The sequence below is a fragment of the Mandrillus leucophaeus genome, unplaced genomic scaffold, assembly GCF_000951045.1.
Source record: "Mandrillus leucophaeus isolate KB7577 unplaced genomic scaffold, Mleu.le_1.0 Scaffold66, whole genome shotgun sequence".
NCBI lineage: Eukaryota > Metazoa > Chordata > Mammalia > Primates > Cercopithecidae > Mandrillus > Mandrillus leucophaeus.
Genome location: NW_012107141.1, coordinates 4,747,393 through 4,758,056, shown reverse-complemented (window position 1 = coordinate 4,758,056; position 10,664 = coordinate 4,747,393). Strand labels below are relative to the sequence as shown.

The 10,664-nt window shown below is 52.4% G+C and overlaps 2 protein-coding genes across 3 annotated transcripts in view; one reads left to right on the top strand and one right to left on the bottom strand.

The window, feature by feature from the left end:
• Positions 1-2,719: 2,719 nt before the first annotated feature.
• Positions 2,720-7,862, bottom strand: ZNF408 (zinc finger protein 408). Of its 2 annotated transcripts, none has more exons than XM_012001393.1 (5): positions 7,529-7,862; positions 6,952-7,229; positions 5,848-5,909; positions 5,360-5,619; positions 2,720-4,280 (listed from the first exon to the last, which is right to left on the bottom strand). In XM_012001393.1, exons 1-5 carry the CDS (start codon positions 7,578-7,580, stop codon positions 2,773-2,775), a joined length of 2,160 nt encoding a protein of 719 aa, XP_011856783.1. In that variant the 5' UTR covers positions 7,581-7,862; the 3' UTR covers positions 2,720-2,772. The 2 variants fall into 2 exon arrangements, with proteins under 2 accessions (XP_011856783.1, XP_011856784.1); XM_012001394.1 differs by lacking the exon at positions 7,529-7,862 and adding an exon at positions 7,490-7,514 and having other exon boundaries at positions 6,952-7,232.
• Positions 7,863-7,962: 100 nt separating this feature from the next.
• ARHGAP1 (Rho GTPase activating protein 1) overlaps positions 7,963-10,664 on the top strand; it is a 29,544-nt gene continuing 26,842 nt past the window's right edge. The window contains exon 1 of the mRNA XM_012001391.1: positions 7,963-8,077. The gene's annotated coding sequence lies outside the window, so the exon portion shown is untranslated. The remainder of the gene's footprint in view (positions 8,078-10,664) is intronic.

The following is a 10,664-nucleotide window of genomic DNA, read 5'->3' as shown; positions in this document are numbered from 1 at the left end:
TTTTTTTTTTTGAGAAAGAGTCTCACTCTGTTGCCCAGGCTGGAGGGCAACGGCGTGATCTTGGCTCACTACAGCCTCCACCTCCTGGATTCAAGTGATTCTCATGCCTCAGCCTCCCGAGTAGCTGGGATCACAGGCACGTACCAACACACCCAGCTAATTTTTGTATCTTTAATAGAGCCAGGGTTTCGCTATGTTGGCCAGGCTGGTCTCCAACTCCTGAGCTCAAGCAATCCTCCTGCCTTGGCCTCCCAAAGTGCTGGAATCACAGGTGTGAGCCACCATGCCCAGCCAAGTCTGACACCTTTAAAGGTCTGACAGAAACATTTATCATCCATTCTCTCTGAGGGCTGCTGCATGTGAGGTTTCATTTACATCCCAAGAACCCCTTTGCTGACCTCCTTTGGGATGAGTTCAAACTCAGAACTCATCCCAAACCCAAATCATAATTGTCCCAGGTCCCACCTTTACCTACTTACTTGAGAAATGTTGAGGCTGGGCGCTGTGGCTCATGCCTGTAATCCTAGCACTGTGGGAGGCCAAGGAGGGTGGATCACCTGAAGTCAGGAGTTCGAGACCAGCCTGGCCAGCATGGCGAAACCCCGTCTCAACTAAAAATACAAAAATTAGCTGGGCATGATGACAGGCACCTATAATCCCAGCTACTAAGGAAGCTGAAGTAGGAGAATTGCTTGAACCTGGGGGACTGAGGTTGCAGTGAGCCGAGACCACACCACTTCACTCCAGCCTAGGAGACAAAGGAAAACTCCATCTCAAAACAAAATTAAAAAAACAAAGAAATCTTGAGTCAGACCTCCCTCTTTTCCACTGTCTTTGAATTGGGTCGCTTGTGCCTCCTGGAGCACATAGCCGCCCACCAACAGCCCTAACCCAGCCTCTGCGGCGCCTCTCTGACCTCATCTCCTTCCACACTCTTGTCTTGGTCTCCCTGTTCCTGCTGTCTACACTGGGCTTGTCCTCACTGTGCCCTGTTCAGAATCCAGCTCCTCCCCGACATCCTCCTCTCCATTATTCAGGCCTCTGCTTAAGCCTTGCTCTTAGAGGCCTTTGATGACCACCTTCTGTAAATCCCACTCCCATTCTTTGTCACCCCGGCTCCAGTGCAGTGGCTTGATCACAGCTCACTGCAGCCTCGACCTCCTGGGCTCAGGCAATCCTCCATCATGAGCTTCCTGAGAACCTGGGACCACAAGGGCGTGTCACCACTCCTGGCTATGTTGCCCAGGCTGGTCTTGAACTCCTGGGCTCAAGTGATCCTCCCACCTTGGCCTCCCAGAGTGCTGGGATTACAGACATGAGCCACAGTGCCCGGCCACCCTGCATTACTTTTAATACGCTTAACACTTTTACTGCCATCTGACATGCATTTGTCATTTTTCATGCTAGAAGGTGAGCTAATGTGAACACAGAAACAGTCACTGCTACATCCCTAACAACTAGCATTCAGGAAGCACTCAGTAAATATATGCTGGGTGGATGATTCCATTTCTCTGTGTTTCCACAGCTACCACCCCTTTCCCAGGCACCCTGCAGACTCCTAATTGACTTGGCCACAACTTCATTTTGCTTTCCAATCCATTTCCTAGTTGTCTTTTCAAACACAATTTTGATCCTGTTATTCCCGTTCAAAACCCTTCAAAGTACTCCTCAATGTCCTGAAAATAAAGTCCAAACTCCTGAGCCATGATCCTATGTGATCTGGCCCTCCTCCCTCTCCCTGTCTTTCCCCGCCCAGCCATATTGGTCCCAGTAGTTCAGACCTACCAGTCTCTCACCACCTCCCCTCCCACCTCCGCATCCATCGAGCCACAGCTGAAACATGGGGCAGGAGAGTGCAGCAGTGAAGAGCCTGACGCCGGCGCGAGGTTTTGTGGGCTGGGATCTGAACACACTTGTAGCACTGTGATCCTGGGCGGGATACTTAAAGCTCTTTGCTCTTCAGTTTCCTGATCTGTAGGAAAAAAACCACTACTCCTACCTCACAGGGTTGTTATGAGGATTATATAAAGCACTAGCCCACAGTAAGGGCTGAACATTCTTCTTCTTGGGGACATCTTCCCAGGCACCCTAGACCACATTAAATTGCCCCATTAAACAAGTTCACAGTACCCAGCTATGCCCCTTTGAACTTTCATCCAGTGATTTCTGCCTCCCTGCCCCCAGCATGGGTGATCAGTAAAGGGTACTGCCTATCATGTCTATAGCTGTGCCCCAGTGCCTAGCACAGTGCAGGTCACAGTCAATGCAAAACACACGTCCTTCCCTGAACAGGACTGCCTTTAGAGCAGGCAGGCACACAGAGGGGCACGGATCTGGCTCTAGTCACCTCCTAAGGTGTTCAGTCTTAACAGCCATTCAATTTGCTTCCAAATTGAAGTGCCCGTCCCTCAAGGAGCTCTATGGGTGTGACCATCCCAGCGCTAAGCACCCAGGCAGCAGTAGCGCTGCCAACGACCACTGCCTCACTGGGTGCCTGCAGCAGTGCTTAATCAATAAGCACCCTATGGCGCTCCTAAGGAAGGAGGCAGAACAAGCTCTACCGGATGTCAACACAAAGACCTCTGCTTCAGAAGAGGTCTGACCTAGCAGGCTTAGAACTCGATTTGGTGGTTCTTAAGCGGGAAGGGAAGTCCTTGATCTCTCATAGTAGACTCTAATCCCTACTAGGCAACCCCAAGAAAGAAGATGCAGACACGCAGCAGTGAGAAAGCACAGGTCTTTATGGAACCGTGTCAGGAAAAGGTAAAGCTGTCAGGTGCCCATCTCCACCTCCACCACCTCTGCCCAGGCGCCAAGGCCCACGTCCTTATGGATTAGCACCAGGCTGGGGGCGGCACCCGGCTCCTCTGGCACCATGAAGCACTTCTCCTGGCTCTCTGAAATGGTGACCTCAACAACATCCCTGGCAGGGGAGACTTCCCCCTCTCTGTGTGTGTCCAGCAGCTGTGGCTCAGCCTGCAGGAGCACCATGGTGGGCTCAGAAGCAGCAGAAGGCACAGAGGGTAGGCTGCAGGGCGCCTCGGGCCGGTGACTGAGCTGGTGCCGCCTGAGGCTCTGCGGGAGGGTATAGCCCATGCCACAGGTGGGGCAGCGGTAGGGCTTGTCCTCCAAGTGAGATTTGAGGTGGCGCCGCAGCTTGGTGGCCAGCGTGTAAGCACGGCCACACTGGGGACAGGAAAAGGGCCTCTCTCCAGAGTGCAGGCGCTCGTGAGCTCGGAGCGTGTGTGGGTCTCGGAGGGCCTTGCCACACACGGGGCACAAGTGGGCCTCCCCGGTGTGGGAGATGAGATGGCGCCGCAGTTCAGGCAGCTGAGGGAAGGCATCAGCACAGTGCGGGCAGCGGTAAGGACGCTCTCCGGTGTGGAGCCGCAAATGCCCACGCAGGTTGCCCCGCTGACGGAACGCCCGGCCACAGTGCGGGCACAGGAAGGGCTTTTCTCCTGTGTGGAGCCTCATATGGTTCCGCAGGGAGCCCTGGTTGGCCAGGGGTCGCCCACACACAGGGCATGGGCAAGGGGCAGGGGCGGCTGGCACCTGGTGGGTCTTGCGATGCAGCCGCAGGGAGGGCCGGCGGGCAAAGGCCTTGCCACACTGGTCACAAGCAAAGGGCCGGGCACCTGAATGTATCACCTGGTGCTCTTTAAGGTCTCGCTGGGTGCCATAGGCCTTGTCGCATTGCGGGCAGGGGAAGGGCCGCACCCCACGGTGGCCCAGCACATGGGCTTTGAAGCTCTCCTCTGAGCTATAACTCTTGCCACACTCAGTGCAAAGAAAGGGCTTGTGGCCTGTGTGCACGAATGCGTGCTTCTTTAGGTGGCACAGCTGCAGGAATGCCTTGCCACACTCTCCACACCGGTACCGTCGCCCCTGCTTTGGGGAGCTTCCTGCTGGGCCAGGAGGGCTCCGTGAGAGAGTAGAGAAGCCAGGCTGCTGGGCTCCAGGCTCTGGGGCCTTTGCTCTGGGTGGGCACTGATCATTGGGGCTGTGTAACTTCTTGACCAGGTAGCCACGCAGCTGGGTGCCCCTGGCAGATGAGAAACTGGCTCCACTGCCATCTGGGTCCTGCTGGGTAGCCGAGTTGCTCTGAAGTTCAGGTGGCATCTGTGCCTGGGGCGGGTATTCCTCATCCACGTTGCCATCCTGAAGCAATGGGCCAAGTGGCTGGCTATTCTTGGAAAGTTGGTCCTGGGTTGGGAACTTAAGTCCAGGGCTCACCATACTCTCTGCTTGGATGCCAGGGGGTGAGTGGGAACCAGGATCTGAAGGCAAGGATGGGGTGCTGGGGTTAGGGATCTTCAATCCCGGTGGTGTTACCAGGGAATTACAGGAACAGATGTTTCTCCCACCCAGTCCCTAAGCTTTATAGGGAGCAATGATGCCAATCTCTTCCCTGGAGCATGGGGTGCACACTCCATACATCTTCCTGTCCAGCCTTAGGCGCCTTTTGGAGATGCACTCCTGAGAGCCATGGGGTCCCGGCTATCTGGATAATCGCTAGAATAAGGCCATCCCAGATGAAGGATCCCCTTGTTCGCCCCCTGGAGACACATATTTAGAATGTGATTCAAGACCCCCTTCCAGCCAGGCATGGTGGCTCACACCTGTAATCCTAGCACTTTGGGAGGCCGAGACAGGCAGACCACTTGAGGCCATGAGTTCGAGACCAGCCTGGCCAACATGGTGAAACCCCATCTCTACTACAAATACAAAAAAAAAAATGAGCTGAGGCTGAGGCAGGAGAATCGCTTGAACCTGGGAGGTGGAGGCTGCAGCGAGCTGAGACCACGCCATTGCACTCCAGCCTGGGTGACAGAGTGAGACTCCATCTAAAAAAAACACACACACACACCAAAAAACCCCTTCACACCTTAGCTCATCTGTAACATAAAAGAACCCCCACACCAGAGAGAAGAAACATAGGAGGCTGGAAACCCTGTACATACAAAGCTTACTCTCTTCCTTACTACTCCAGGAAGCTCTTAAGAAGGTAAAAGTTGCAAATATCTATATTGTTATTCCAAAGAACAGACCTGTTGCTCTTCAACAGAAAGCACTGAATGACAATTTATAGTCCGAGACTGTCCCTTGCCTGAAAATTCTAACCTTGCTGTATCTACCAACCCTAAGCTACTCAGTCACAATCCTTACCCAATAGTAATCAAGCCCCACCCTCCTATCCCATGTTGAAACATCCACCTTCAAACAGACTTTGAAAAGCTACTAAGACTCTATATAGTGTCCTTCCTTACTGCAATGAGCCATAAACTCTGCTTTGTCTTATCAACAGGTTGTTTTGGTGGGGAAATTGCTGGGGAACCAGCATTTATTTGACACATACCTGTGCAAGGTTCTGCTGCATCCTCCCCGTGGGAGGCCACTTCCTGCTGAACAGCAGACCCCACTTCTGTCACCACTTCTACAGCTGCCTCTTTGTCCAGCCTGGGATGGGTGAGACTTGGGCCCTCAGAGGAAGGCCAGGGCCACAGCAGCAGTTCAAAGCCTGGCAGCACCAGCTGGTACACTTGCAGATGGAGCCTCTCGCTGATCCGCACTGGGGCCACATTTCCCTCACTCTCCAGTCTGCCCCGCTGCACCAAGCTGCAACGCAAAGTAACAGCCAGCTATGAGATACTCACTATTCAAGTGGTCTTCCCTGAAAGCCCCAGTCCCCAGGCAGTCTGGGTCCTAAAGGACGCCACGCCTTTGGAACATTCACTGCAAAAGAGCACTGAATAGGGAATGGCAGTCAGTGTCCGGTTCCATCCCAAGCCACAACAGAAAGCCTCAAAGGAATGAATATTCATGACACACTCTCCTCTGACTTACCTAGTCCAGCCAGAACTCTGCTCACAGGCACACATGTCTCCCCATGGACCTAATGACAGGTTCTGAAATAAACCAACAAAAGTCCTTCTCAAATGTGTTCGAGGGGGTCGGGTAGGGGAAAAAAAAAAAAAAAAAAAAACAACTAGATGAAACTTTCCTGGGACAAATTTAAGATGAAACTCCTGGAAGGTTACAAGCCTCTGGTTCTCCTCTAACAAGAGAGTGCTATCTGATTCTTCATTCAGTAAGGACCAAAAAGTCTGTCTCCTCACTTCCCTCCCAAGGGTATGGAGAATTACTAAATTGAACACATTACTGTCTTCCAGTGAGGACTAAGCATAAAAAGTAATAAGGAACACCAGCTTTTTAAAATGGTATTTATTGGGCCAGACGCGGTGGTTCACACCTGTAATCTCAGCACTTTGGGAGGCCCAGGCAGGCAGATTACTTGAGGCCAGGAGTTTGAGACCAGAATGACCAACATGGTGAAACCCTGTCTCTACTAAAAATACAAAAATTAGCTGGGTGTGGTGGTGCACACCTGTAATCCCAGCTAGTCAGGAGGCTGCGGCATGAGAATCACTTGAACTGGGAGGTGGAGGTTGCAGTAAGGTGAGATCGTGCCACTGCACTCCAGCCTGGGTGACAAAGCAAGACTGTCTTAGAAAAAAGAAAAACAAAATAAACAAAATAAAATGGTACTTATCGTGCAGTGAAACCTTTTATCTTCACTATTTCATCAGCGCCTCCATATAATCCCAAGAGAGCTATTGCTTTGTTTCATAGATGAATTAAATGCGGCACGTAATTTAACCAACTAGGTGACAAGGCTGGAATTTGATCCCATGCTTTCTTAATTCCAAAAACCTTAATTCTTGACCTTCCTCACTGCTGACACTATACGATTCCAATTTAAACAACTTTTCGAACCTCCTTTCTTTAACTGCTGCTGCTAAGAGGAGGAGGCAGTCCTGAAGAGAAGGGATAAGACCACCTCCTACCTCTTGAAATACTCTCTTTCTTCAAATTGAAAAGCTGTCTAGAAATGTCCAAACCTCCCCTACATTTTCAAGGGCGGAGAGAAGCCGCTCTATCCTTCAATACCTCCTCCTGCCGTGGCTTTACTCCCTCGCCCTTCTCCTTGGAGACAGACTCCTCTTCCAGCGGCCCCCACAGCAGGCCGGGCTGTAGGGGCTCCCCGACACACCAGACCCCCAAGCGCTGTTCCTTGGCGAGTGAGGGGCCAAGAGCCAAGCCCCGGGGGAGGCTCTTTAAAGCGAGGATGGCTCGGGTCGGCCCGGGTGGGACGTCTTTGAGGCCCTGCGTACAGCCTTCTCCAGAGGGGTTCCATCCTAAGTCCAGGCCCAGGCGCGGCTCGGGGGCTGCAGGGAGAAGAGAAGACGGTGAGGGAGCCGCCCAAGAAGGTGTGAGGTGGGGAAAGGTGTGGGAGGAAACCGCAGGTCCAGCTGGGCCTGCGGAGCCCGAGGAACAGGTGAGGGCTCTAAGGGGGGCCCTGAAAGGTTTGAGGAGGCTCAAGGGTTCTTCAGAAGCCCCCAGCGACTCTGAGGACACTGGAGGATCCTGGGATCGGGAGGAGAGGAGACTGAGCAGAAAGCTGACCAAAGAGCGTCAGATCCATCTGGGCCAAGGTTGAGGGTCGCGGACATCGCAGGTCGCTTACCCAGTTGCAGCGCGTTCTTCCCCTCCAAGAGCGGCTCCTCCGCCTCCTCCATTCCGGGTCAGAAAGCCTCCCTACGCCGGAAGTGAGCGTCCTCTTCTCAGCTCCTCCAGGAAACAGTAACGGACTTTCAAATATTTTTCTCAGGAAAGAAGCCTCAGAGTTGGACCTCATTGGTGCACAAGACTGGGAGTTTGGGAGTACTGGGGAGGCAGAACTCTGTCCGAGAGCAATGAGAACCTAGGATTCCGGAGGTGCACCAGGCATTCGAGTAGCTGGGAAAGCGGAACTGTTGTTCCAGCCACCTCTTTTTGGGAGTGACGAGTCGGAGAGTTATGCTGTTACCTCCCCGGGGCAGGCACTTAGGCGGCGAGTGCAGGAAGTGGGCGGGGCTTCTGGAAAGGCCATGTTTGGGGCCGGAAGTGGGTTGGAGGTGTGGCGGAAGTGGTTGGGGATAGAGGCGAGCGGGAGGGGGCGGTTCCCGTTCCACCTCGGAGCCGGATGTTTGCCGAGCTTTGACAGGCGTGGCAGAGGGAGCAGTGCCCGAGCGCGGTGAGCTGCTGGGCGCGGGGTCTCCCCGGGTGGGGATGGGGAAAGGAAAGGAGCTGGCCAGGTAGTCCGAAGGGATGGGGTCCGGATGGGGAGGACCCGAGCAGATCCGAGGAGGGGAACGGGGGTGGAATTGGACTCAGAGGCCTGGACTTCCTGCAGGGTTTCTGCCCCATTTTGGCGCCTGCAATAAGAGGACTTAACCATTTTCACTGCCTTCTTCCTGTCTTCCCCAGGGCAGAGCCCAGGCCGGATCGCTGTCATCCAGCAAGCTGGCGGGAGGGGGAAATCTCCCATATCTGATCAGGCAAAGCACTAATAACAAGAAATTTGGGGGAAATGTTCCTCCTTACCACTTATTAGGCCACGCTTTCAGTTCAGCTTATTTATTTTTTTAAGACGGAGTTTCACTCTTCTTGCCCAGGCTGGAGTCTCCGCTCCCTGCAACCTCCGCCTCCCTGATTCAAGCGATTCTCCTGCCTCAGTCTCCTGAGTAGCTGGGATTACAGGCGTCCGCCATCACGCCCGGCTACTTTTTGTATTTTTAGTAGAGACGGGGTTTCACCATGTTGGCCAGGCTGGTCTCGAACTCCTGACCTCGTGATCCTCCCGCCTCGGCCTCCCAAAGTGCTGGGATTATAGGCGTGAGCCACTGCACCCGGCCTCAGTTCAACTTCTTAATTTGTGAAATGGGATAACTGCAATACGTAACCTGGGCTTTGTAAACCGTGAAGCTCTATGCAAACGTAATTGTAGTTGAGAGTTATAATTGCTGCTGTATTGTGGTGGGATTTGCAACTGGGAGGCCGACCCCAACATTGAAAATATTATTTCTTTTTTTTTTAGACGGAGTCTCACTCTGTCGCCCAGGCTGGAGTGCAGTGGCGTGATCTCGGCTAACTGCAACCTCCACCTTCCAGGTTCAAGCGATTTTTCTGCCTCAGCCTCCCAAGTAGCTGGGACTACAGGCACACGCCACCATGCCCGGCTGATTTTTGTATTTTTAGTAGAGATGGGGTTTCACCATCTTGGCCAGGCTGGTCTCCAAATCCTGACCTCGGGATCCGCCCGCCTCGGCCTCCCAAAGTGCTGAGATTACAGGTGTGAGCCACTGTGCCCTGCGAGAATATGGTTTCAAGTTGCTATCTATGTTCTGTGTAAAAGAGAATATTAGGGGAGAGGCTTTAGTTTGCTCTTTTGTGGCACCTCTCTGAACCTTGAGAATTGCATGAATGACAGCCACTTAGATAATTGTTGAGGTGATGACCCTCACCAAGAGACTGCTACAGACATGGATTAAAGTCCTGCCTCTGCTCGTAGTATGACCCTCAGCAACTGGCTTATTTTTTTCTGGTCCTTACTTTCTTTCTCTTTTTTTTTTTGACACGGAGTCTTGCCCTGTAGCCCAGGCTGGAGTGCAGTGGCGCGATATCGGCTCACTGCAACCTCCGTCTCCTGGGTCGTGGTTCAAGCAATTCTCCTGCCTCAGCCTTCTGAGTAACTGAGATTACAGGCACATGCCACCATGCCCAGCTAATTTTTGTATTTTTGTAGAGAAGGGGTTTCACCATGTTGGCCAGGCTAATCTTGAACTCCTGACCTCGTGATCCACCTCAAAGTGCTGGGATTACAGCCGTGAACCACCACGCCCGGCTGGTCCTCTCTTTCCTCACTGTAAAATGGGCTTAGTAGAACATGCCTCATCAGTGCTATTGTGAAGCTGAGTTTATGTCCCCAGTTCATGGTCCTATATAGGCCCTCAACAAGTATGGGTTCCCTTCTTTACTTAGGAGATGAATTAATTGGTTCAGTCATTCAACAAATGATAGCGTCTACTATATGTCAGGTGTTATTCTGAATAGGCCAGAAGTTCTTAAACAGTGATTCTCAGAAGGTGTATGAACCTCTTAAAATTGCATACATCTACTAACTTTTCTTAGGGAAAAAGTTCACAAATGTTACCAATTTCAGAAAAGTCTACAGCTTCCCAAAATTGATTGCCTAAGGTGATCCTTAAGTTTTTGTAAAGGTTTACCTGCTGAGAATGGAAAAATTAATCTCAGAGTTGGGTGTATTTTGCAGAGTAGAGCAGGCTTGTGGGTGGCTGGTGTCTTAAACAGGCAGGATACTTCGTTTCTACTACTTGATGTTAGAATTTTCCTGTCCTAGCTTCCTCACCCTCCCACTGAATGGGAGTTTAACTTCCGGGCTCAGAGAAGGTAACAGCTGTGGGTAGGGGGTGGTGGGAGGGGCCAGTCTGACTGGGAGATGGGAACTCCTGGGCTTAGTTATGCTGGGAAAGGAGGTTATGTGGGGGGGTTGAGGGAGGTCACGTCTGGAAGAACTGACAGTATAGAAGAGCAGTCATTGGAAGAGGGGTGAAGTTCAAGTTCAGCTCCCTTTTAGCTGGTGCCCTCCCTCCCTCACACCTACCCCAGCTCCCAGCTGCTCCTTTTTGTTTTTTAGACGGAGTTTCGCTCTTTCACCCAGACTGGAATGAAGTAGCACGATCTCAGCTCACTGCAACCTCCGCCCCCCAGGTTCAAGTGATTCTCCTGCCTCAGCCTCCTGAGTAGCTGGGATTACAGGC

Coding starts and splice junctions, on each gene's coding strand:
- ZNF408 (XM_012001393.1), bottom strand. CDS start 7,580: ATGGAGGAGGCGGAGGAGCCGCTCTTGGAGGGGAAGAACGCGCTGCAA. Junction 7,230..7,528: donor GAAGAACGCGCTGCAACTGG/GTAAGCGACCTG, acceptor TTCTCCCTGCAG/CCCCCGAGCCGCGCCTGGGC. Junction 4,281..5,359: donor TGCAGCAGAACCTTGCACAG/GTATGTGTCAAA, acceptor CCTTGCCTTCAG/ATCCTGGTTCCCACTCACCC.